This window comes from Scardinius erythrophthalmus, assembly GCF_964197995.2.
Source record: "Scardinius erythrophthalmus genome assembly, chromosome: 24".
In the NCBI taxonomy this organism is placed as follows: Eukaryota; Metazoa; Chordata; class Actinopteri; order Cypriniformes; family Leuciscidae; genus Scardinius; species Scardinius erythrophthalmus.
Genome location: NC_138244.1, coordinates 7,275,739 through 7,302,925, shown reverse-complemented (window position 1 = coordinate 7,302,925; position 27,187 = coordinate 7,275,739). Strand labels below are relative to the sequence as shown.

General features: G+C 38.7%; 3 protein-coding genes across 3 annotated transcripts in view; 2 read left to right on the top strand and 1 right to left on the bottom strand.

Moving 5' to 3' along the window:
• The window catches only part of ap3b2 (adaptor related protein complex 3 subunit beta 2), a gene marked incomplete at its 5' end in the record, with an annotated part of 32,995 nt that extends 25,566 nt beyond the window's left edge, over nt 1–7,429 (top strand). The window contains 7 exons of the mRNA XM_081355366.1: nt 493–618; nt 898–1,007; nt 1,451–1,679; nt 1,758–1,842; nt 2,883–2,980; nt 4,382–4,520; nt 6,144–7,429. Of these exons, the coding sequence (XP_081211492.1) occupies nt 493–618; nt 898–1,007; nt 1,451–1,679; nt 1,758–1,842; nt 2,883–2,980; nt 4,382–4,520; nt 6,144–6,330 (974 nt within the window). The 3' untranslated portion in view covers nt 6,331–7,429. The remainder of the gene's footprint in view (nt 1–492; nt 619–897; nt 1,008–1,450; nt 1,680–1,757; nt 1,843–2,882; nt 2,981–4,381; nt 4,521–6,143) is intronic.
• A 3,119-nt stretch (nt 7,430–10,548) lies between these two features.
• Nucleotides 10,549–21,324, top strand: cpeb1a (cytoplasmic polyadenylation element binding protein 1a). Its single transcript, XM_081356217.1, has 11 exons — nt 10,549–10,769; nt 10,859–11,041; nt 13,393–13,598; nt 13,728–13,983; nt 14,970–15,083; nt 15,671–15,760; nt 16,589–16,725; nt 16,804–17,002; nt 18,083–18,177; nt 18,261–18,341; nt 20,247–21,324. Exons 1-11 carry the CDS (start codon nt 10,745–10,747, stop codon nt 20,355–20,357), a joined length of 1,497 nt encoding a protein of 498 aa, XP_081212343.1. The 5' UTR covers nt 10,549–10,744; the 3' UTR covers nt 20,358–21,324.
• sv2 (synaptic vesicle glycoprotein 2) lies at nt 21,318–27,059 on the bottom strand. The gene is made up of 13 exons (XM_081356216.1): nt 26,893–27,059; nt 26,227–26,283; nt 25,972–26,133; nt 25,449–25,611; nt 25,225–25,346; nt 24,633–24,796; nt 24,426–24,506; nt 24,231–24,326; nt 24,057–24,145; nt 23,137–23,264; nt 22,947–23,042; nt 22,638–22,797; nt 21,318–21,998 (listed from the first exon to the last, which is right to left on the bottom strand). The coding sequence occupies exons 1-13, from the start codon at nt 26,954–26,956 to the stop codon at nt 21,815–21,817; spliced, it is 1,566 nt and encodes a 521-aa protein (XP_081212342.1). The 5' UTR covers nt 26,957–27,059; the 3' UTR covers nt 21,318–21,814.
• Between the last annotated feature and the right edge of the window lie 128 nt (nt 27,060–27,187).

The following is a 27,187-nucleotide window of genomic DNA, read 5'->3' as shown; positions in this document are numbered from 1 at the left end:
TATCTGGTAATAAACATTTCTAAAAGTAGTATGCTACTGTTGTCACATGAATCAAGGTGTTAATTAACTGTGCTATTTGATGTTATTCGCTATGTAAGGATAATGTAGAGCGAGGCAGTTTGTTGTAGCGAATACAACCCCCGACAGGCTGATCGGGACGGAGGGGTCTTGAATCATCAGCGTGAAGGGGTTGTATTCTCTATAACAACCGCCTCGCTCTACATTATCCCGCTTATTACATGGCTACCCACCAAATAAATCAATAATTTGACACAAAATATTGATTTAAAAAGGAGTTTATTGATTTAAAAACGATGGTATTGCTTCCGCTAAAGAAAATAGTCCGTTCCGTCTCTACGGTTAGAATCTGTGTCCATAGCAACGCTCTGTTTTCATGGCAACAGTGTGTTATACTTGTCAAGAAATAACAGTCCACATTGTACATTGGAATTCAACCAAGCCATGTAATAACACTAACTAATTTATGCACAGATGAGAGTTCATCCATGTATTTTTCTTGTTTCGCTCAGACGCCTGTATCAAAACAACCTCCCAAACAATCCAAAAAAGAGAGCAAGAAGGAGACGCAAGAAATGTCTTTGTTGGATCTGGATGACTGTGAGTGAGACATACAAGACCAACTACTAAAAATGTTAGAATGTAAAACCATATAATCTCTCTCTCTATACATCTCCTCGTCTCTCTCTCCTCTCTCTCTCTCTCCTCTCCTCTCTCCCTCCCTCTCTCCTCTCTCTCTCTCTCTCTCTCTCTCTCTCTCTCTCTCTCTCTCTCCTCTCTCTCTCTTCTCTCTCTCTCTCTCTCCTCTCTCTCTCTCTCTCTCTCTCTCTCTCTCTCTCTCTCTCTCTCTCTCTCTCTCTCTCTCTCTCTCTCTCTCAGTTGAACCGACCACAGCAACAGCTCCGGTGACTCCCGTTAACTTCATGTCGAGTAGTCTGGTTTCTGATCTAGAGGGTTTGTCACTGACCGACTCTATTCTGGCACCTACAGTGAGTTCTGGGCCAAAGTACAATAGTAAATTGCAGTAAATGTTCTATGCTTGTACTTTGCTGTTTCATAAAAATACACTAAAAACTTAAATTATATTTTTTTCAATTTGAATATATTTTAAAATGTGATTTATTCCTGTGATCAAAGCATTACTCCAGTCTTCAGTGTCACATGATCCTTTAGAAATCATTATAATATGATGATTTGCTGCTCAAGAAGCATTTCTGATTATTATCAATGTTGGAAACAGTTCAAGAATCTTTGATGAATAGAAAGTTCAAAAGAACAGCTTTTATTAGAAATAGAACTCTTTTGTAATATAGTTCTTTTAATACTGAATAAAAGCATTCATTTCCTCTAACTGACCTCAAACCTTTGAATGGTAGTGTATATAAAATTTTGATTAATTTGATCTAAATAAATATTTTCTGTTTTCCAATAGACCATTGCACCTTCTGGTTCGATAAAGATGTACGAGCTCCTGCATCGTATAAAGGGCGAGGGTCTTGCGGTTGAGTACTGTTTCAGCCGGCAGCCCTTCAGTCCAGACCCCAACATGGTGGCCGTCCAGATCCAATTCACCAACAACACCACCTCCGAGACCAAAAACCTGCACATCGAGGAGCCCAAGCTGCAGTCCGGGATGAGGATCCGAGAGTTCTCCGAGATAGGTCTGCAGCCCAGCACAGAATGAGTTCTTCCACAGGAGCTTCAAGTTTATTTTTGTTCTATATGCGTTGTTCTTTCAGAGGTGTTAGCAGCAGGTGATTCGGTTACTGTGGTGATGGGCATAGACTTCTGTGACTCTACGCAAGCAGCAAACTTCCAGCTGTGGTGAGTGTTTAAGAGGAGCTAAATTATGCACTTCGGTTTCCTGATGTCCACTTATGATAAACTCACTCAAAATGGTCATAATTTAGTTTTTCATGACCATTCTTCACATTCAGAAAATTGTACAAAATGTAACTCTTTCCCCGACAACGGCTTTCCGTGTTTTCACTGTTATAGGGTAGGGGGAGCTATTACACACCTTGTGAAAGAGTACTGAATCTCCTGATCAAAACACATGCAAAGATGCAGAAACAAGTGAGCGATATCATATCGTCAACTTCCTAAAATAATTGCCTAAGTCATTTTTTGACAATTTTTTTTTTTTGCATAAGTCATCTTCTCATGATGCTGGCCACCTCTGGTAAAATCGCCCACATCCTCAGTTGAACAGATCATGCATTTCTACCCCTGTAGTATAATGGCCTATGTCAAGAGTGTGACTTAGGCTGTTTTATTTTGCCTAAGTCAAAAGACAATGAGACTTAGGCAATTTCACAAGCTTTTCAAGATGGCAGTTGCATCAAGAATAACGAAAGTCTACTCGGCCTCTGAAGTTAGGTTCAGTTTTTTGTGTTTTCTGAGAAACCTGAAAAAATGACTTGGGCAGTTATTTTAGGAAGGTGACGATATGTAAGCAGATGCATATGTAAAATAATGCGATCATCAACATTAAACAACATATCAGTCAAAACTGCCTAATGTTACTGAATGAAATGTCGACCCAGGACGAGCTATAGGCTTTGAAGCTAGAATAAAACTTTTTGTTCTTTTTTAAGCAGAGGGTCTGTTCTTTCTTTTGATATATTGCATATTAAAGATCTTCATACAACCAAATTTTCTGGGGTCCATGAAATTTTTGTGAAAATGATCAGAAATGCTGGCGGTGGCTAAAATGTTGGCAGGGAAAGAGTTAAAATATTTCTAAATGCAAATTACCTCCATTATGATTGGCTAAACTCCATTTATATGACTGGGATCAGTTCTTTGACTCCAATTTCAATTAGCTTTATTTACTGAAAAAATTATATTTCAATCTCTTTCAGTACTCACACCCGCAAATTCTTCGTCACGATCCAGCCGCCCGTCGGGGAGCTCATGACACCGGCGTTTCTGACAGAAAACGACTTTAAGAAGGAGCAAGGTGAGCGGACGTCAACCTTTCTCATTTTAGCGCTGACAGTCTATCGATTGCTCCTTTTCCTCAAAATGTCAGTCATTTTTTTTGAGTGTCTCTGAAATAAATTTTCAAGGGTTGATAATGAGGAGGAGAAAAACTTTTTATGTCTGTCATTCATTATTCATGAAGTATGGCCCCATTTTTCTGTTTCATGGCTTTTATCAAGGCAGAATCCTAATTTGCATACTTGTATTGCGCACAAAAAAAACTACATACTTTTGTAACCCGAAATTTGCCTCTTGATACCACAGACCCCTTTCTCATGTACTGCATGTAAGCATTAGCTTCTAGTTAAACTCATTAGCTTAAAATCATTATTAATTCACAATAGCACAAAGGGGTTGTGTGTTATATAGCTTCAAAAGCATGCACAGATGCACTGGAATTAGTATGCCATCCATGTCATTTTGACATACTATTTTCAACATATTACAATTTTGAACTCACTAAACTGAATCAAGCATACTTTATAGCATGGATAGTGTGCAAGTTGGAATTCAGCCCACGCTAGTTAGTTAGCATGCCGCTAACAGCTCAGCATAAACCTGTCTGTCAGTTTAGCATACAGTGTTAACGTATTTGTTGAAACGTATTAGTTTAACATACTCATGTCTTCCTCTTCCATGGGGTTGTTTTGACGCTGTTCATTAGAGAATCTTTTGGATGGTAAGTTTCTCTGATGTAGCCGATTAGCATAGCACTTACAGTCACCTCCTCTTCCCCTTTAGTCTCTGAATTTATTTTTGTTAGCTGCACACCTCCTTCCTGTCTTCCTGTAAATGCTTTTGCTTCCAGCTGCCTCTCCCTCTTAACGCAGTCTCCAGTTATTGCCTTGGCGACTGTTACCATGACTATGCATTTTTTTATGGCATGTCAAGGTAACATAATGCTGCATCTCACTAGGAATGTGCCTTAGAAACACTGAACCCGTCCGATCGACCCTGAACCATCACGACACTCTAGAGACCAGCACGCTCAACATAGCTCACAAAACCTCTTGTGTACTGTCTACATAGACTGCTACCTTCCAAGGTGACATCTATTATGATTGAATCGAAACACTCATTGTGGGCAGCGGCTCTGTTAATGCACGACAGACCAATAGAGTCTGACTTTAGTTTTATGTTGCTAAGCTAACAACATAATTAATTTAATTAGATTAGAATATTTCCTATTTATGCTCTTCAGCGCTTGGTCTTAGAAATTTTTTGGTCATAATTTTGCTGCCTACTGTTCAGAGCCTTCATACCTGGAGTGCAAGTGTGATTCCTAAAAATTGTTGTTGATTAGGTAGTCAGCAAAGTTAGCATTTGCATTAGCTTTCAGAAAATCTGACGAAGTGATGCTTTCTGTGTCTTATTGCAGGTAAACTGATGGGAATGAATGAAATCTCAGAGAAGTTGTCGCTAGGAGAGAAATGTGTGAACGAGCACATCATCGTTGAGAGAGTCACGGCCACCGCCAACTTGAGCAGGGTACCCTGCGGTTCTGATAAAGAGTGCAGGTAATACACACACATACACACACTCACATGAATACAAGTGACAGTGTCCCAAATGAAGACTTAAGTAATGCAATGTTGCATAAGGGCTTTTCACATGGAGCTTAACCCTGTGTTATTGTCGCTCTGAACCCCGGGTAAAGGAACGGTTCACCAGTGATGTAAAGTATTTAAGTAAATGTAATTAGCTACTGTACTTAAGCATATTTTAGCTACTTTGTAGTTTTACTGAGTGTTAGTGCTGTCAAATCGATTAATTGCGATTAATCACATCTAACAATTTTGTAAAAGTATTGTATACGTTTGTAAATATATAATATATGTGTGTATAACATATATATTAGGGCTGTCAAAAGATTAATCGCGATTAATCGCATCCAAAATAAAAGTTTGTGTTTACATAATATATGTGTGTGTACTGTGTATAATTATTTTGTATATATAAATACACACACATACATGTATATATTTAAGAAATATTTGCATACATATACTGTATATATTTTTTATATATAAATTACACATTTTTCTTAAATATATACAAGCATGTGTGTGTATTTATATATTCAAATTTAATTATACACAGTACACACACATATATTATTTAAACACAAACTTTTATTTTGGATGCGATTAATCGCGATTAATCTTTAGACAGCCCTAATATATATATATATATATATATATATATATACATATATATATATATATATATATATATATATATATATATATATATATATATATATATATATACTAGTGCTGTCAAATTGATTAATGGCGATATATATATTTTTTATACACTAGTGCTGTCAAATTGATTAATTTAACATAAAAGTTGACATAAAATATGTTGCATACCTTTATAGTCCAAAAAGTCCATCTAGGATGACCTTGATAGTAAAGCCAGCAATATATAAAATAAGTGTAAACAGTAAACAGGTCACATGCTGCGCTCATCCAATCAGTGACACTTACATTGTGAATATGCAAATAAGAATGTTAAAACATATGTGACACTGGATCACAAAACCAGTCACAAGTCGCATAAATCTCAGTTTCAAAAATCTGACCCATGTGACCGGTTTTGTGGTCCAAGGTCACATATGTAAGATAACCCAGGATTCCGCTTACCCAGGTTTTAGAATGACCCAGGGTTAACTATTTCAGGTGTGAAAAGCTAGTGAGCACATTTCTGTACCACAATATGACAAATGGGACACTCGATGATCTTGTAGATGAAGTACACACTAGTTGTGTCAATCGGAACGGGGCATTTTAACTACACCGAATAAATCTGGTGTAGAAACTATTTTCACTCAAAAATTGCCTGTGAATTTCATATACAATCACAAAGAAACAGCAAGTAACACATTGAATTTTGAAGGCTCAAATAGTATTGTCTTGTAAAACAGACTCTAAAAATCTGTTTTATGTGCAACTTTTTTTTTTTTTAAAGTGTAGCTCCAGTAAGGGTATTAGTTATATTTTCGAGGACTCTCAGATTCGTATGTGCAAGTATATTTTGATTTAGGCTTATTATTTGAGTATGTAAAACTCTTTCATTCTTCACTTTTCTTTACTTTGCTGTCTGTTTTTCTGGCCTGTGATCTCTTGAAATCTCAGTACACCTCCTCCTCCTCCTTCCGCTCCTGTTTACAGATTCGCAGGTAAAACGGTCAGCAGCGGCTGTCTCGTGCTGGTCACCGTCGCTACGAAGGAAGGGGTCGGAGCTCAGCTGACGGTCAACTGTGAGAAGATGGTGATCGGCACGATGCTGGTTAAAGATATCCTGCAGGCCCTGTCGCAGTGATGGCGCCCCCTACAGTCAACACCCTCCTACTGCTGCTTATCGCATTGAGTCGCATCGCTGTGTAGATATTTCCCCCGCGTGGACTGGCTTGTAGCATCAAAAATATACTGATGTCAGAACCGCGACAACAACAAAATTCAGGGCCTCGTAATCAGGATGTTCTTCTTATGTTCCTCTGTTGAATGTTGCATGGCATCAAAGACAGTCAGTGCACCATTAACCTGCCGAATTACTGCACAAACCTGTGTCAGTTTTAGTTTAGGATCTCTTTAGGATTTACAGTACATGCTCAAAAGTATTTGGACACTACCTTGTATCAACACCAACCAGTTAATAACAATCCATCTGCTCAACGAAACGAGACTAATAATCATCTGAGTTTTTCATTTGCTTTCAGATCAATCGTTGCCTTTGTAAACTTCATAAAATGAACAGAAGCTCAGTGGGGTTTATTTTTAGCGTTTAGCTTTCACGTATTCTGAATGTAACATCTCACATCTGATCCCAGACCACATCCCAATGACGACAGCAGATTTGTTTCCAGAAACCACATCAAACTGGTTTTGAAAACTAAGCTTTGTTGAACTCTCTGGTTCATATTAGTATCATAATGCAGTCAATTTCTGTTGGTTTAGCAAAATCAAAAGCTCCAGAACACTCTCAGATTTTGTAGCCACCTCATCTAATCTCTCAAAAAGAAATGTATGTCTTCTCTTTTTTTTATTGTTTTTGGTTGTTGTTGTTGTTGTTGTTGCAAATGTATAACTACTGAATCGAGGACTGGTGTTCATCAGCTTCTTGTTCTCGTGAAGCTCTCAGAGGAGTACAGTAACTCACAATCCCATTATTTTAGATATTTAAATGCAATCTGGAGACGTTTATCTCGATGAAGACTCCATTAGTAGTTAGTTTTAGATATTTTTAGTTATGATGATGTGCTTGTTGGCATAAACCAGATCTTCCTCCTGCCCTAGGTAAAATGAAATCCAGCTTTACTGACTCATCTCTGTGTGACAGTGGGAAATCATGTGTTGTTTGAATATTATATCTCTATTTATTATAAAGAGTTTTAAATGTCAATAAAAGAGAACAAACACTCAAATGAAGATGTCTACTTTTTATTATTTAACTTTGATGTGAATTATTGTTTATAATGTGGATTGATATTTATGCAGGCTAATTGTCACGCATTTTATTCCAGTTGGTGTATTTATGAAACGCAATTTCTGCATAGGCCTATTATAGACGAATAACATAAAGTAGAAAAATCAATTGAACATTTCCACCATTATTGTCTATAAAAAAAGGAATTCAGTTCATTGAGCACGTGTAACAACATGCCCCAATAGCGGTCACAATGTAGCCTAAAGGGCCTTTCAACCCAATTTAAATAGTATATTTGAATGTCAAAACAATTAATCGAACGGCCATTTCTGAGGACAGAAATTGTTTACAGAATTAATTGTAGGCGGTTAATACATTGTATACACCTATTCCTATGTATAATTGTATAAACATTTAAACTACTGTTAGAGAAAAAACATTTTAGTTACTGAAATAGGCCTATATAACCCTCGTGAGTCGTGACAACTTCCCGTGTGACAACTAGCCCCGACCCCCCCACTGTATGTTGATCGCTCGTTCTCTGCGCGTGAATGTTCGTAATGTGCGCGTGATGTGCTAATGTTGAGCTCATGCACCTGTTCAACGCAAAATGACTCTCTAACGTGTTCAGGTTTGAATCCTGGTGTGTCGTGCTGCAGCGTTACACTCATTTTGAGCCTGAACTGTAAATTTTAACGTCAAAATTGTCGTGTTTTTTTTTTTTTTTTTAGCTGCATTTAGACGCTCTAATGGATTTCTGCAGGGTAAGAGACATACTGTGTGTATGAAAAGGTCTTAAACTTTCAGTTTCAGTTTTGTATTGGCGCGAATTGTATATATCATCATCACATTTGCAGCTTAGCTCTGTGTAATAAAAATACTGCAAACATAAAGTAGCCTACACAAATTGAAGCAAACAACAATGACAATTCACAGAAGAATAAAAAAATGATGAACAATGCATGCAATTTTAAAAATAAGGAAGATAAATCATATAAACAACACCTAATTGCTGTTTTTAATTAGCTTTTGAGACACAGACTTCATGTTAATAGTAGGCTAAGTGGAGTTTTTCATAGTTTGGTAGGTTCTCGCTTTATTTTTCAGCTGTACATCCCAGCACTTTCTTGAATTATTTTAGTTAATTAGTTACAAGTAGACTTAAAGGAAATGTTCAGCCATTTTGACAGTTTTGTCACCCATGTTCACATAGAACAAACTGTCATACTGTTTCTTTTAACAGAGAGTGAAAAATCATCGTCATGCTGCTTATGGAGACCCTCGAGCTCACGGGGCCTTTGGGCTCTTCACAGGGGCCAACCAGCAGAACTTCACAGGTGAGATACACACACACACACACACACACACACACACACACGTCTGGTGCACTATCTTTGTGAGGACTCTCCATAGACGTAATGGTTTTTATACTGTACAAACTGTATATTCTATCCCCTTACACTGACCCTATCCCTAAACCTACCCATCACAGGAGACATTCTGCATTTTTACATTTTCAAAAAAAACTAATTCTGTATGATTTATAAGCTTTTGTACCCATGGGGACCTCAATTTAGGTCCCCACGATGACACGAGTCCCCATGAGTCTGTGTGCATTCAGGTTTAAGTCCCCACCGGTGTAGAAAAACATGTCCACACACACACACACACACACACACACACACACACACACACACACACACACACACACACACACACACACACACACACACACACACACACAGATAGGCTACACTAAAGTTAAGACTAAAGGTCCCAAACCTAAGCAATGAGTGAGTTGTTAACATTGGTCGATAAAAATACAACTGTTCATTGTTTGTGCATGTTAGCTCAGATCCGTTAAATAAAATTAACAGACACAACTTTTAGATAATGTTGAAAACAACATTAAGTAATATGAATAGATTCTTTGTTAGTAGTCTGTTTAGAATTATAGTACTTGCTCATATTCTGAAACAAGAGTTTTAGACTAGTGTGACTATTGTCAGACTAAAGTTAACCAATATACAAATAGCTATTTAAGAACTGTTTTAGCAAACCTGCAGATGCTGGAATCTAATACACACTTTTCATTATCCTGATAGATAAAAGCAACTTTTTTTCCTAACAATGTGAAAGTGACAGAATTTCACTTTCACATGTAGCTTGCAAAAGAAAAATGAATTTTAGAACGGCAATGAATATTGTCTCAGAACCGTATATTTATGTATAGTTAATTTATATTAACTAAAAATTTTACTTCTTGTTCTGAAACAAGTAGTAAAATTTTAAAAACATTATTCGAATGGCCAACTAAATCATTTAAGCGTTTAAAAAAAACGATTTTTGATAATGTTTTTGTGCTGATGTTTTGAGAACATTTTTAAAGACTTGGGTTGGGTTGCACCAGCCGTTCGTAATATATACAACACTGACCGATGAACACAAGGACGTGCTCGCGTGTTGAAGAGCTGCTAACAAAGTCATCTATTTACATAATGTTCTCTCTCTTAAAATAAAAGCGAGTGTAAATGTCATTATCATGCAGATATATTGAAGAATGTCGGTAACCAGACAGTTGATGGACCCCATTGACTTCCATAGTAGGGAAAAAAATGCTATAGAAGTCAATGGGGTCCATCAACTGTTCAAAATATCTTATTTTGTGTTCAGCAGAAGAAAAAAATTCATACAGGTTTGAAACAACAATGAGTGAGTAAATGATGACAGAATTTTCATTTTTAAGCGAACTATTCCTTTAACCGTGCAACGCCCAAAAAATATAGTAGTGTGTAAGTTATAACTTAGTGCCCATTTACGTCTAAACTAGGCTAAGTTCTACTACCGCACAGCCGGTGCAACAAGCCCCTGATAACTGATTAACGTTACTGGACGAACATTCGTTCATAACTTATGAGAACCTTGCAATAAGTTCTGATATGTTTCATGTTAGCTGGGAACGCCCCTTTAGTCCGACTCTAGGGTGTGTCTGGTACAGCCTGGGTTCAGCAGTGTGTGTGTGAAGTCAAATGAGCTGAATCATAGTGATCGTTGAAGCCCTGCCCCCTTCTGTCTGTCTCTCTGCTGAGTCAGGCCATGAACGGGAGACGGGCCAGAGAGACAGACAGAACACGTGATTCTCACACACACACACACACACACCCAGGGACGGGAGGTGGTGAGGCTGTTCTGGCAGACCGAGTGTGTGTGTGATGGAGTGAGCATGGCTTTAGCACTAGCAGCAGTGTGTGAGGTTTTCAGTGGGGCGGTCACATGTTTAACAGGTCAGTGATGAACACACAGCGGTATAATGACCTCCACTGGACCAACGGCAGGTCGGTATTGGAAACGAGGTTCGGTTGTGTGTCTTTGTGCCTCTGTAACTCTCTCTCTCTCTCTCTCTCTCTCTCACACACACACATAGATGGTTCGGGCTCAGGCTGCTCTCCGCTGGTTAGCAGAATGCTGTTCTCTCCAGAGCAGCAGGATCCCGTGGCTGTCATGCCCAGCGTTGATGAGCTCAGTCTGGGCCTGTTGTCTCTGAGCCTCCCCTGCTGGACCCAGAAGCCCTGGAGCCGCCCTGATCCCCAGCGCTCGACCCAGCCCGGTGAGTGAACCTGTGTGTTAAACGTGATGTTTACAGTTGTGTATGGCCGCTCCTATCTATCTGTTCAAGCTAGTTTCAGACACTTTGTGAGTTTGTGAGTGAACTGCCAAAAAATCAGTGCGTTTGTCTTGATTATCTGAGAATATATGATATATAAACAAAATATATGATAGAAATAATAATATAGACTATATTTTATAATACAAATATTACAAAATTGTGTAAAGATAATAAGACTTGACGTCAGAGAATATATCTATATTTTTATATAAGCCTTGTTTATAAATGTACATGTAACAACACTAACTGAGATGTATGCATGTATATGTATATATATATAGTTAATTTAAATGCACATTACATTATAAATTATCTATATATTATTCCATATATATATATGGTAGCTATATAGGTTTTTTTTTTTTTTTTGCATAAATCTCTGTCAGTGTTGTTACATTTAAATGGAGAAAATGAATAAAGTGAGAAAAATAAATTATATTGTTTAACACTTTTTAAGGATTTTCAGTTTGATTTTTTTATTTTTTTTGCAGTGTGTGTTAAAAGATTGTTCTGGAAGGGCTGAGCTGTAGTGGTGTCTCATATCTTGATTTCTCTCTCATGACTAATCATTTTCACACCGATCACCGAGGACAGAACGCTGGATTCATCAACGTTGGGATGTGTTTCATTTTGACTTTCCCAATAGCTTCCCTATCTCAGATTACAAGCGTAAATGAGTGCGTCCATCCGTGTTTTAAATGAAAGCCATGATGTGCCTTAGGTTTGTTCTGACCCAAATCCTGTAAAAGAGGGACACACACACACACCAAGCTCGTTTCTGCTGTCTCATCCAGCACTTCTCCCTTTCATTCAGTCTTTTCACAGGAATAGAGATAACAGTGTTATTTAGGTGCTGCTATTGGCACAGACATAAATGCTCAAATAAAAAACACGTCACCCACCCAGTCTGCCATCTTTTGGAAAAAAACAGGTAGTCCAACCCTAAACTCACAGCACTGGTTGAGCCAGAAGTTGGCCAATTTCTAAAAAGTAGCTATTAATGCTCATTATATGCTATTATTTCAAGAGCTTAAAATAATTTTGGTAACACTTTAGTTTAGGGTCCAATTCTCACTATTAACTAGTTGCTTATTATCATGCATATTACTAGGTTATTGGCTTCTTATTAATACCTATTAATGCCTTATCCTTGAATTCTACCAATACCTAAACTTAACTACTTTAGTATTAATAAGCAGTAATTAGGAGATTATTAAGGCAAAAGGCGTAGTCAATAGTTAGTTAATAGTGAGAATTGGACCTTAATCTAAAGTGTGACCATCATTTTTATTTTAATATCTTTTAAAATATTTTTTATTCCTGTGATCAAAGCTGAATTTTTAGCAGTGTCACATGATTCTTCAGAAATCATTCTAATATGATGATTTGATGCTCAAGAAACATTTCTAATTATTTTCAATGTTAAAAACAGTTGTGCTGCTTCATATTTTTGTGGAAACAGTGATACATTTACATCTTTGCTCAATAGAAAGTTCAAAAGAGCAGCATTTATTTAAAATATAATAATGTAATATTAAAATGTATTATTATAAATGTCTTTAGTGTCACTTTTGATTTTTTTTTTTTTTTAGTTTTAAAGTGGGGTAAAGTTGAATATTTTACATTTCTAAGCACATTTTCATCATTTTGCCCAGTTATTGTTTTCCGCTAAAATTAAATGCTACTTAAAGGTGCTCTGAGCGATGCTGGGTGACGTCACTTCTCGCTGACGTTCGAAGTATTGTCAAACAAAACAGAGGCTAGCTCGACCCTCCCTCCTCCTCATCCCTCCCCCTCCCTTCCCTGCGTTCCTTCTCCTTTTTCCTCTTCTTTGCTATTTGTTCATCGGAACGTCGTCTCTTTGGTCGTGTGTCGGCCATATCAAAATTTAAGAGAATATAATTCTAACGCTAGTCGTTGTCTAGGACATCTCTCCTCTAGCTAACTTCCCTCTTCATGCTTCTCTCTCCTCCACCCCCCACACCCCCCTTCATGTGCACGCGCACTAATCCTCCGACCCCAAATCATTCTCTTCGGTTATTGGCTGGAACACTGTTTGTTATGTTTCGTGGTCCAGGCTGGGCCAGTTTGTTTTTGTTGCCGTTTGTGGAGCCTGGGCTGTCTACAGAGACTGCGTTTTTTTACAGTGTGTTCAGGGGACAGGATGCTAGCGGATAGTGAGGAGATGTGTGACAGAAAATGTTTCAGCCTAAAAAACTTGTGACATCGCTTTAAGAAATGAAAGTTGATGTCAGTGATTGACATGTTTAATGACATATTCTCTCCCGCAGCGTTTAATCTGTTTGGTGCTTCACGAGACGGTGATCCGGTTCAGCCGCTGGCTTTCCAGACCCGCGATTCTGCAGCCGGAGCAGATCCACTGGAGCGCTTCTCTAGTCTGATACCAGCGCTGGAGCCTCACTCTCTGCTGCACTCTGGATCCAGCAGTCCCGTCAACTCCGAGAACAGCGTGTTCTCTTCAGGATCCGAACACCTGGTGAGCAACAACTTTCGATCGGATACGGAACTCAAAAGAGTGCAGTGGAACCTTCCACAGATTCCGTTCTCCACAGTGTCAGTTTTTCAGTAGTTATAGTGCGGTTATTAGTGTGTCCGTCTCCATCAGGCCTCTCTCAGAGTTTCCACCCCGTCGCCCCTGGTGCTGCCTGAACTGCAGGCGGAGGGGGAGAAACTGGACGCAGTTGCCCGTTTGGAGCAGAACCCACTAACCACCTTCACGAACGCTCCCAGTGCTCAGGCTGAAGGGTCAGTGTTTGGGTGCTGGTCCACAGGTCCCATCTGGCCCGGCTGGGACACTCTGAGCCTGAACAAACCCTCGTTCTGCATCGAGAGAGAGGCCAAACTTCATAAACAAGCTGCAGGTACAGTTACATTATATTAGATTCAATAAGCATGATGATACTCAATGTAACTTCATTCATTAATTTTGCAACATTAACAGTAAACAATGAATATTGCATAAAGTGCTATTTAAATGGGTTTTAAAAAAAGCTCAATGGAACACAGATGTATTGAGGTACATCATATTTGATTAGCAAATTTCTAAGCCCTTAAAATGATCAAAACTGCTGAAAACCTGTTGCACACCATCTACTACATGCCTTCTGTCGTCTGATTGATAGTTGTACAATTTTTAAGCAAGTAAAAGGCCTTTAATTGTAATTGTAAGCGTTCAACTTCAGGTCTTGGTTCACGTGTATTTTTGTTGTGAAATCTTTACTGATTTAAAAAAAAGTAAAAGTTTCTTTTCAGATCTGAAGTACAAGTGAGAATAACTTTTATATTGTTAGTAATATTTCAAGATGAACATTTTCTGGGCTGAAGCAACATATGTTTTCTTAATTATCCATTCATAATTAGAAAAATCACGTTAAACTGTGAATATCAAATATGATGCATCGGTCTTTAAGTAACGTTTATTTGAACATCTCTCAATCATCATTGTGTTGTACACAATCACTGTACATAAAAACTACAGAGATTTGTTCATAAATCTAAGCAATTAAATCAACTTACTAAGACAATATTTGGCAGAAAGAGTTACAACAGATATGTATATGCTTTTTTTATGCAAGTAGTCTGTTATAAATATCTGATTGATTTACATTATAAGGATTTCATCTTACTTTTTTGACATATAAATAAGCAACTACATTAAAAGCCTGATGCATCAAATATGGTACTAAAAAAACATATGCAACCTTTTTTTAAATATTTCATGTCAACTTTTACATGGTTAAAATGGTTAATCATTAAAATGCATCTTAAAACTCTTGCATTTAGTTGCTGCACTCTGTCCAGTTGTTATTGATATTGTAGTGACTTTATGATTGACTGCGTCTCACAGCCGTGAATGAAGCCACTTACACCTGGGAAGGGCAACTTCCTCCACGCCACTACAAAAACCCCGTTTACTCCTGTAAAGTGTTCCTGGGAGGTGTGCCATGGGACATCACAGAGGGTGAGCTGACAAACACACATTTGAGATGGAGATTATTATTCGGTATCATGCGTCACATCAGAGGATGGTGATGAGGAAGAAAGGAGATGGATACATTTCAAGCCCTTTTATTAAAAGGGTCATGACATGGATTTTTTATTATTATTTTAATATATTTTAATATGTTCCATGAGGTTCACTTATAAATGTTAATTTTTTTTTTAAATAATAAAAAAACAAAACATTTTTCAACCTTTTATTCTGATTTCTCATGTCATGACCCCTTTAACAAAAACAAAAAACAAAAGGTAATACAAATATAAACTCAAAAGTTGGAGAAACCGTAACCACTTACTTGGTCAGTAGCTTACACATGACACTGAACTGCAAACTGAGGAGGGTTAAATACACAGGATAAAGAGGGGTAAAACAAGGCACAGGTGGGGACTAATCAGTCAACTAATGAGTAACCATAGAAAAAAAACTAGAAATGGGAACAAAGGAAACAGGAACAAAAACAAAGTGGTGCAAACTACAAAGTCCATGAAAACAGAACTGAACTGAACACAAACGATTTGTGAATGACCATTTTTTCTCTCTCTTTGTAGCGAGTCTGTTGAACACATTTAGTGTGTTTGGTCCATTGAAAGTTGAGTGGCCTGGTAAGGATGGTAAACACCCACGCTGTCCTCCTCAAGGTAACAACTCCAGATCTACAATTCAACAACGTCTATCTAACATTAATACCATTAAAATTTGATTTTTATAATATTCTAACTTGCATATTTTTTTCATTTTTTTTACATAATTTTGAATATATTTATTAATATATTGATATATTTGAACATTTATATTTTTTAACCAGCATTTTTGAAAAAAGTTGCCAGGATCAAAAGTTATTATTTTAGTTATTATAAAGTTATTATTTTTTGATAATTTTCACAAAAGTTTCATGGCCCCCAGAATATTTTGTTGTATGAATATCTGAACATCCATCAGTCCCTGGAATAAAAAATGATTCCAGCTTCATGCATTCTTTTTTTATCATCACTTGAATGTGAGTATGTTTCATAAATAATGCAACATTTTGAGCAAAAAGCTGAGGAAATCACGTTTTTGTCAAAGACTACATCCAGATGGGATTCAGAACGATGATCAAATCGTAGATTGAGTAGATCGAGTCCATCAACACCTCGAAGCTTCACAGTCCTATAGCTCGTCCTGGGTCGACTTTTCATTCAGTAACATTAGGCAGTTTTGATTGAAGAGTTATATATTTGAATTATCTAGTTTTACCTGGTTCCTTTGGTGGCATTAAAACTCTGTTTTTTTTTACTTCCGCGAATCATAAGTTCCTTTTATGATCAAAAATGATTAAATTAATAGAAAATGCTTCAGAGGTTGTAAATGCAATGAAAAATACATGTTTATTGTGATCAATAAATTACCACACAAGCAATAAGTATCAAATATTATACATAAAACACACACATATTTTTGTGTTACAAGCGATTGTGTTTGTGTAGGTTATGTGTACCTGCTGTTTGACTGGGAGAAGTCAGTGAAGATGCTCCTGCAGGCCTGTACTCAACACCGCCTGCAGTCTGACGATTATCTCGAGTTCTTCTACAAACTGTCCAGCAGGCGGATCCACAGCAAAGATGTGAGAATAACATGCACTTAAACACACTGTTTTTGCCCCCTGGCCTCTGACCCCGCTCTCTCACTTCTTCTACTGCAGGTGCAGGTCATCCCGTGGGTGATCTCGGACAGCAATTTCGTCCGTTGTCCCTCCCAGCGTCTCTGCCGCAACAGGACCGTGTTCGTGGGCGCTCTGCACGGGATGCTAAATGCAGAAGGCCTGGCCCACATCATGGACGATCTCTTCGGAGGGGTCACCTACGCAGGCATCGACACAGACAAGCACAAATATCCCATAGGTTTGTGCACACTTCTTTCATTTATATTAATGGTGGTGTGTGTCACACTTGGCAGGTTTGGTTAGAATAATAAACTCTGTGATTGCTCTGTTAGTGCAGTTCATTTGAATAAGTGTGAACGCTGCCATCCGAACCCTGGCATGCACCAAACAAGCGGACCAAGAGTCCTGAAAAGATGGGTCTCTGTCTGCTAACAAACAAACTCTGGTTTGGTTTGAATGATATATGAACGCAACACGGACCAAAGATATCTAAACAAACTAAAAACAGGACCATAAAAAGGACGTTGGCCATTAGAGTTCGTTACAGGAGTCGGAATCACTGTCTTTTTGCAGCAGATCTTCATTTGTGTGTGTGACGGAGGGATTCCTGACCCTGTTTTGACTCCTTTACACATTTTCTAAACTCTTCATGAGTTGTCAGTTGGTAGAAAACACACCACCATATGAACGCTCTTATAATGAGCGCGTTTATCCCAAGCGTGCAGCTTTGTTTTGGATGTTCGGTAAGTTCCGTTGCAAAATATATGTCACAAAAGCCATTGGTTTTGTTTTGTATCTTTAAGTTTGTTGTTGAAAATGAAAGTGTGAACGCCAAGTGAACCAGGACTAGATGTATCATTTTCTTTTTTGGTCTGGTCCAAAAAACTAAGAGAACCAAACTACAAGTGTGAACACACCCTAAAGGCCCGTTCACACCAAGAGCGATAACTATAATGATAACTATATTGGCGTCCACACCAACGCATGATATCCTTCTGTTTATTCTAAGCGCGCGCTGCAGTTTTGTTGTCTTCCGCTTTAAATGCTTGAGCTCTATAAAGCAGGATGGATTCTGATTGGCTGTCAATGTTTTATTGTTCATTAGTTGGAAAAAAATCATTCTGGAAATGATTTGATATCTTTCCTCTGTGCCGTTATCGTTATAGTTGTGATGTGAACTCTGCTATTCTTTTATATTTAGAACGATTTTTAGAACTACATCTTTATCATTATCGTTATAGATATTGTCCTTGGTGTGAATGGCCCTTAAAAATATTTCTACTCCCATAGAGTGAATGTGTTGCATTTGTTCGTCTAGGTTCTGGACGAGTGACATTTAGAAGCCAGAGGAGTTACTTGAAAGCCGTGACTGGGGCGTTTGTGCAGATAAAAACATGCAAGTTTACCAAGAAGGTACAGAAGAGCAGGACTCGAATATACAGCCTCAAAGATCATCCCTGTGTCTTTACCTCACTCTCTTTCTGTTCCCTCTGTAGATCCAGATTGACCCGTATCTGGATGACTCCATGTGCCAAATATGTAACAGTCAGCCCGGCCCGTTCTTCTGTAGGGCCCAGGTATGAACACTGTAAAGCATCACATCAAGAGTTACAGCTCAGGTCACTTTGATTCTGCCCTTTGAAGGTGCAGTAAGTGATTTCTGAGAAACTCTGTTGAAAGTGGATCACTCTGAGCAGTAGGGGGCGTGTCCTTTTATGATGTGGGAGGAGAGAGAGTGGGCCAATAAGCAGTAGGGGGCATGTCCACTCAAGATGGGGGAGCCAATCAGCTATAGGGGGTGTGTCCACTCATGATAGGGGGGAGAGAGACTGAGCCAATCAACAGTAGGGGAGCGTGTCCATTTATGATGGGGAGGAGAGAGAGTGGGCCAATCGGCAGTGGGGGGGGCGTGTGCATTCATGATGGAGGTGGGAGAGAGTGGGCCAATCAGCAGTTGGGGGGTGTGTCCACTCATGATAGGAGGAGAGAGACTGAGCCGATCAACAGTAGGGGGCGTGTCCATTTATGATGGGGGAGGAGAGAGAGTGGGCCAATCAGCAGTAGGGGGCGTGTCCACTCATGATGGGGGAGCCCATCAGCTATAGGGGGTGTGTCCACTCATGATAGGGGGGAGAGAGACTGAGCCAATCAACAGTAGGGGGCGTGTCCATTTATGATGGGGAGGAGAGAGTGGGCCAATCAGCAGTAGGGGGTCGTGTCCAATCATGATGGGGGGGAGAGAGAGTGGGCCAATCAGCAGTTGGGGGTGTGTCCACTCATGATAGGGGGGAGAGAGACTGAGCCAATCAACAGTAGGGGGCGTGTCCATTTATGATGGGGGAGGAGAGAGAGTGGGCCAATCAGCAGTAATGGGTGTGTCCACTCATGATGGGGGGGAGAGAGAGTGAGCCAATAAGCATTAGGGGTTGTGTCCACTCATGATAGGGGGGAGAGAGAGTGGGCCAATCAGCAGTAGGAGGCGTGTCCATTTATGATGGGGGAGGAGAGAGAGTGGGCCAATCAGCAGTAAGGGGTGTGTCCACTCATGATTGGGGGGGAGAGAGAGTGAGCCAATAAGCATTAGGGGGTGTGTCCACTCATGATAGGGGGGAGAGAGAGTGGGCCAATCAGCAGTAGGGGGCGTGTTCACTTATGATGAAGGGGGAGAAAGAGTGAGCAAGAGGGAGATTTAAAGTAAAAGAGATAGCCGAGAGACATTACAACAGAGAAAAGGTCAGAGGAATATCGCTGGAAAAAGAAGGGTCATGATCAGGCTAGAGCTTAAGGACACGCGTTAATATTAGAAAAGCTTTTCAGCTCTGGAGAGACCGAAGCAGTTAGGCCTAAAATACCTGAGGTTGTGTTGTTTCTGCTCCATTCGTGAGTAACATTGGTTCTGCTGTTTGACAGAACCAAGATATGCTGTTGTTGTAATGTTAGCTACAGTAACAGGACAGTTTTGAGTGTCATTGTTTATCTGGAGCTGCTGGAGACTGGCAACAAACTCTTGCTTGTTCATTGAATGTTCATTTTATGTTCTTCCTTGACGTTCATTCATCATCTTCACTTTATTTTTCGCAAAGCATTATTTTGCTTCGCTTCAGCTATGATAAAGCATCCACCCTTGCATTGAGTGTTTGTTTGGGTTGATTTCAGATATCAGCTGTTTCTCAGAAATCACTAACTGCACCTTTAAGTCTCTTTTCACATTGTGTTATTTTACTGTACATTTGCTTTATCAACGTGGCAGTGAACATGAACAATTTTTAAACATTGTTTGTTCAACTTTTTAATGTATTTCTTTGTTGTGGCCATGTTTCTAATAAGTAGGGCTGTGAATCTTTGGGTTGACAGCGAATTGATTCGATTATTGATTCACTGGGTTAAGTTGAAATTTGATATATACAAAGCACCTAACAAATCACACTCTTTGCGTATTGCACTTATATGTTTCTTCAACTCTTTTTCTTTTTTCTTTTCAGGCTTGTTTTAAATACCACTGTCGGTCATGCTGGCATTGGCGTCACTCTCTGGATGTTTTGAGTAGCCATCAGCCACTCATGCGCAACCAGAAGGGCCTGAACCCCCACTAAACCCAGCGTCAGTCAGCGTCAGCGGCGTGGGGAAGAGTCCGGACTGAGTTCACTGTTTCTTGAAAGGATGTTGGTGTGAGTCTGTGGGGAAACAGGGGAGACACACTTGAGGAGGTTATTGCGTTGTATTGCACTGCTCTCGTTCATTAAGGCTCTATGCACACTAAAGGGTTCGTTGTTGCTGAGCCACTTGCACAGTTAACCAGACAGCCATCGCCATGGATATCTGATTTTAAGAGTTGTATTTTAAATTTTGCATGAACAGAATATTAGTTTCTCGCAGTTTTGACCCTCTGCAGGCAAATGCCAGTCGGTGCCTTCGGCTTCTTTTTTGTTACCAGCTTTTCCAGACCTTTTGTTTTTTAATTATTATTATTGGCTGGTTAGCTGGTGATTTTTAGAGTTTTTTTTTTTAAACAGTTGGGCTATCTCAGTGTCTTTTCCTTTAGGGCCTTTTTATTTTGTTTTTTAACACTATTAAATGGTTGATGAGCATCTTGGCTTGTAAAATGCTCCAGGAAGTGACATCACAGCTGGCTGATGCTGTTGCTTAGCAACCACCCCGCCGCACCCCGTCAACCATCCATCAGATTGAATACAACTCTTGTTAGCAACTCTGGATGTTACTCTGACCTCTGTGCTGTACATAGTTTTTATCAAATCGTAGCACTTTTTTAAACATGACACTAGGGAAACGTTTGCCAGTGGTTTTAAATTTGTTTGTTAGAGCAGATCGAAGTGAAATCCTCGTATTGAGTTTTGTATTTTGCTTTAAACACTCCTAACCCTTAGTTCAGTAAATCTGCACCGCTCTGGTTTCTCGCTGTGCCAAAGAGCATCATCTCTTCCTTGTTGCCTTTTGCAGCTGCTTTTTAGATTTTCAAAGTCTCTACCTCATTACTCTGCAAGTATTGCCATGGTTATTTACAAATGTTCAGATTGGACAAAATAAAGTTGTTGAAGCATCAATCCATGGGCTGTTCTGTTTATTTTGGTGTGCAAACATGAAAGTGTTAGAAAATATATATAAAAAAATCACTCTAAAGGGAATTATGCAATTAGATACAAATGTAAAGTCAACTGAATATCCTATGAATTCATTTAGAAACTATTCAAATTCATTAATACCATAAAAATTAACTGAAATAAAATAAAAATGCAGTTAAAAATAAGAAATTATGATAAGAATTTATGAATACAAATATATTAGATTACAGAAGTCAAATGGGTTGAGGACAGATTTTGAACTTAGTATTCAAGATTTAATTTAATAAGGCTTTAAGCTGCCAATAAGAATTACCGATTTCAGTAAGATTTCAGTACATGGCAAAAAGTGTGTGGAACCTTCAGGTCGACTTTTCAAAGTGCACTCGTGCAACATTAAGGCAAAACTGCAAATTGTCAAGCTTTTTGGTTTGGTATTTTGGTCCCAGAATGCCTCGCTTGGCTTGGCCGTATCATGTCAGTTCAGTCTGTTTAGTTTGAGGCAGGCGTAGAGCCGCCAGTCCTCCAGCCAGCAGGAGCGCAGACACCATCAGCAGAGGTACGGCACAGTTGGAGTCCACCAGCTGTCCAAAAACAACATTTCCCAGGATGGCTGCCACGCGGCCCACTCCAGTGAAAACGCCCAGAGCTGATGAGCTACAAAACAGAAACCGCAATTAATACATTCATTCATTTCGTTCTCTGAATTCTATTTAAAGAAGCCATATTCTATTCTATTTCATATTCATTTTGCATATAAAGTTACTCATACTAAAGTTGATACTGTACATTTATGTTACTCTATACAAATAATTAATATTTTGTTGAAAAAAGTCTCTTCTGCTCACACAGGCTACATTTATTTGATCAAAAATACAGTAGAAACTGTAATATTGTGAAATATTATTACAATTTAAAAGAACTGTTTTCTATTTTAATACATTATAAAATGTAATTTATTCCTGTGATCATGAATTTTCAGCATCATTACTCCAGTCTTCAGTGTCACATGATCCTTCAGAAATCATTCTAATATGATGATTCGCTGCTCAATGTGACACTCTAATTCAGCTTTGCATCGCAGGAATTTTACATTTTAACAGTTTTTTTTTATTATTATAATAATATTTCATAATATTTCACTGTATTTGTAATCAAATAAATGCAACCTTGGTGACTTCTTTTTAAAAAAAGATTTAAAAAAGCTTCATTAATCCAAGCTTTTGGAATTATGATTGGCTGAGCTTTTTGCTTGTGAAATCAGTAGCAATATTACAGATGAATATTGGGGTTTACCGTAGTTGTGTGGGGTACAGTTCCGTCCCCACCACGTCCAGGGCGTTCCAGGAGATGACAGAAACGCCACTGAACACGCAGGACACGATCAGACTCTGAGTTTTAGTCTTCACCATGTAGATGATAAACACACTCACGCTGGACGCCAGCAAACTGACGGCTACCGGACAGAAAAAAATCATTATTATAGATGGACTTTTATAGTGTGCTTTATTAGTTCTTTAATATTTTGCAATAATTAATGTGGTGATGAGGTATATTAAGCAAAATGTGCCATTCAGTCATTGTAAGATAACTTGCTGTACTAACACAGCAGAATTTTCCCGCCGATTCTGTCCATGAGCAGGATAGTGAAGATGTTTCCCGGCAAGTTTGAAGCCGCAGTTATAAAACCCTCCATGTATACTGCAAAACACACAAAGCTATTATATAAAAAAAATACTTGATCATGACAACAAAAGATAAAAAATAATGATCAGTCTGTTTTAGTAACATTAACCTGCAGTTTTGACTGGATAGCAGCTTTCATTCTCTGAGCTTTGGACTCGAGACGTGTTGGTGCACGGAGACCCTCCGTCCTCGGCTCTCTTAAAAAGCTCCGGAAACCACATCCATAACCCATAATACCTGCACAGAGAGGTTTACATCATTTAATCATACTTAGATATTTATAATCAAAAATGAAGTTAGCTGATCATAACTAGAAATCTTGAAGGTACAATAGCAAAAGCAGCCTGTGTGGAGGTTAGCCAATCACAACAGAGCAGAGATATATAGTATTTCCTACTTTACATGCATACACACAATACACTCATGTAAAGAAATATATACTATATACCAAATCTCATCTGTTCAATTTGCAAAAATGTCTGTATTATCGTCTCTACATATATATAGTATACTCACGTAAAGCAATACATATACTATATGTAACTATATTATCGCCCAGCTCTTTAGACATATAAGTATCTCCAACCTTATCTGCATACATACAGTATACATGCATATAGGACGATATATACTATACAGCAAATCTCAACTGTTTGAATCGTCGCAAAATGTAAACTATATTAATGTCCAGCTCTAATCTACTAAATGAGACTATAAGGCATGAAGATATTAACATAAACATCATTGATTTTCTTTAAAGCTGCGTTAAAAACTGTGTATTGTGAAAAGCGTACATATTACATATATATATATATATATATATATATATATATATATATATTACATATTAAAGTCATGAAATAGTAGCAAAATACAGCCTTTTTAAGGTCAGAGAGACTGGGAAATGGTTGTATCAAACTAAATCATGACTTTCTTTGGTGTCAAAAAACCTTAACTAACATTATAAGTGGACTTCAGAGAAAATAATCAACCGCAGTGGCAGAATATTTTGCTTTTAATAGGTTTTACCCAAATGAAATGCAGAAAAATATAATCAGCAGAACGACACTTCTGGAAGCCAGCGGTCCAACAAACAGCTGTTTGATGGGGTCCAGTGCCTGTAGGAGAAGCAGCGACACCATCAGGACCTCAGTAATACTTTCTAAGAACATTTTTCGATAACGTATCAAACGTGATCTGAACCTGTTTGAGCTGATGGCTAAACCGCTGATATCTTGAGCCGCTACAGGGTCTGTTTTTCTCTTCGCCATCTTGGGGTCTGATCACAAGACCTATAGCCTGTTAACACAAACTCATTTTCAGCAACTGATCATCTAAATAATACAGTTTCCTTCATAAACAGAACAGGAACTAAGCAAACATCAGAGATTTACGCACAGGAAATGGTTTTGTGGCATGTCTGTTGTTCAGTTTGAACATCTTCTGAAACACAGATAACGCCTCCATCTCACGTCCGGCCTGTGGAGAAGAAACACCTAATGAAGTGGTGCCACTAAACCTGACAATCATTCGTCCGGTAGCGGACCCAGCGGTAACTTGTTCAGATACATGAATGGAATCAGTGAAAGTTGAGTCAGTGCGCACCTCCATGAGGAACTTCGGGCTCTCCGGCATGAACAGTCTGAAGATGAGTGCTGATGACAGGCTGGGGACGGAGCAGAGGACCACAAAAAGACGCCAACTCTGAAAATCCAACCAGCCCCAATGAGCATTCAAAGATGTTCTGGGAATCACCATCCACGCCACACCTGGACAAAAACACACAACATACCAATTCAAATCAATATTTCTGTGTGAATGTTCTGTGCACATAACAATGGTGTTTATATATGCATGTATGTATATATATATATATATATATATATATATATATATATATATATATATATATATATATATATATATATATATATATATATATAATATGTGTGTGTGTGTGTGTGTGTGTGCAATAATATATTTATGGACATGTATGTATGTATGTATTTTATATATATATATATATATATATATATATATATATATATATATATATATATATATATATATATGTCCATAACATGTCCATAACAACAACAACAACAACAACAGAAAATGGACAGAAAAAGATTAGTGCAACCTTCCAGCCAGTATTTTAGAGGCGCTCCTCTCTCAGCTCAGAGGATGATGGTTTTACCTGCCGCTAAAATATTTCCCGCCATCCAGAATGTGGCGAGAGCGCTGATCATAGCTCCCCTCCGCAAACGTGGCTGAAACTCGGAAAAATATGAGAAGATGACAGGAATGGATCCGCCGACCCTGAGAGCGAGACACAGATGCATTCATAGTAGAGATTCTGTCTGCATAATATCTATCTAAACCTTGAAAATGCATGTAAAAACTCTTTTGGGATGTGCTTACCCGACTCCACTGAAGAACCGCAGGAGGAGGAAGAGCCAGAAACTCGGGGCCAAACTGGCCACTGCCCCAAACGTGCCATTCACTGCCAGAGAAATGACCAGAACGCTCCGCCTTCCTCTGCGATCAGCCAGATACCCCCAAACATAACCGCCCACCATCATCCCTGTCAGACGAGATGCTAGTTATCTTACCGAGCAGAATGAGAAATGATCACATGACACAGTTATGTCAGCAGTTTCAATCACTCAGTCAGTTATGCATTTCTTGTTAAAACTCTCACTGAAAACAATGAGCATGACTCTGCAGTTTTCAGACACCTGATAAGGCAAATACAATTCAAAGTTCAACCAAATAGAGAACAAACTGCATTTCTGACCTGACTTAACAGTTTACATGATAAAAATGAGAAGTTATAATGTTTCATTTTCCTCGTTTGTCCTGCTGTTTAAGAAAACATGATCATTACTGATTCTTTTTAACAGTTATTTGGTTAGAAAACAAAGAAAGAAAGACAGATGATAACCCAGGAATATGCTGGCGGTGAGAAGCCCCATGTCGCCTGAGCTGAGATGGAGGTCGCAGCGTGCCGTGGGCAAGAGGAACGACACACACAGGATCTCCACCGCATCACTGGCGTTCGCCCATCCGCAGACGACCAACAGCAGCCAATGGAAGAGTCCGAACCCTGCGGACAGACAGAAGCATGAGCGCCGCTGACCACTGCGTATAGACAAACATGTGAAACTAGATGAAGGAAAAACATAAAGGTAAAATTAACCTGCTTTCTCAACAGCCTCCTCATAAGAAAGTTTCTTTCTACTGGACACCTGGTTATCTGATGGACAGTAAACATCACAACATTTATTTCCATCAAGAGGTTCATTGATTTTTGGTCAATATCTTGTATTGACAATGCAAGAGTCCAGCGCTCTGTAAAGTCTCCTCCAGCACATCCCAAAGACTTTCAGTGAGTTTAAGATCTGGACTCAGAGACGATTCATGTGTGAAAATGATTCTTCATGATCCTCACAATCATTCTTTCACAATCTAAGCCTGATGAATCTGGACATTGTCATCCTGGAATATGATCATGTGTCTTCCTACATGGCTGTTTATGAAATGAAAAGCTACACACTCCATCAATTAGAGTCAGAAGAACTGTTGCCAAACATATAACATGCTAGAAACACAATAATCACTGCAATAATGATCTAACCATAGACTCTTAAGCATTTGCCTCTTTAAATCCAAACAGCGACTCTTTTTTTTTTTTTGACCGGACAGTGTATATGGTAAAACCCCAGATTTAACAGTTAATAGTCTATAACTGGTGAAAAGTGTTTGAGTCAACATTATACTCATCTACACAATCCACCGGGATATCAACCACTGGACATCCGGTAATAATAAACACACATTCTACATGATTAATAATGCATTTTACCGTCTTCGTCCAAATGAGTGGACGATAGCAGGGGTTCTGTATCTTCATGAGCACGTCGAGGCATAATAACATTTCTGATTAAAGTTTTTATGAGTGTAAACTACATGATCGTTTGGCAAAAGATTCAGTTCACTCCTGTACTTCTGTAAACAAACGCATTGGTGGGCGTGGCTTGTGAAGACGTCACAGCAAGGCTCGCCCCTCTACACACTCACTTCCTCAGTTTTTTTTTTTTTATGTATAATTATGTGGATCCATAACGGCGGGACTCTAACGTTATTTAATTTTTACATTT

Bases quoted from the DNA above. Each gene is read 5' to 3' on its own strand.
- sv2 (XM_081356216.1), bottom strand. From the start codon at position 26,956: ATGCCTCGACGTGCTCATGAAGATACAGAACCCCTGCTATCGTCCACT. The intron at 25,612-25,971 runs GTTATCATCTGT...CTCGTCTGACAG, and splicing joins CACCGCCAGCATATTCCTGG to GGATGATGGTGGGCGGTTAT. The intron at 25,347-25,448 runs GTAAGCACATCC...TCTCGCTCTCAG, and splicing joins CGGTTCTTCAGTGGAGTCGG to GGTCGGCGGATCCATTCCTG.
- cpeb1a (XM_081356217.1), top strand. From the start codon at position 10,745: ATGACCTCCACTGGACCAACGGCAG. The intron at 10,770-10,858 runs GTCGGTATTGGA...ACACACACATAG, and splicing joins CTCCACTGGACCAACGGCAG to ATGGTTCGGGCTCAGGCTGC. The intron at 15,761-16,588 runs GTAACAACTCCA...GTGTTTGTGTAG, and splicing joins CCCACGCTGTCCTCCTCAAG to GTTATGTGTACCTGCTGTTT.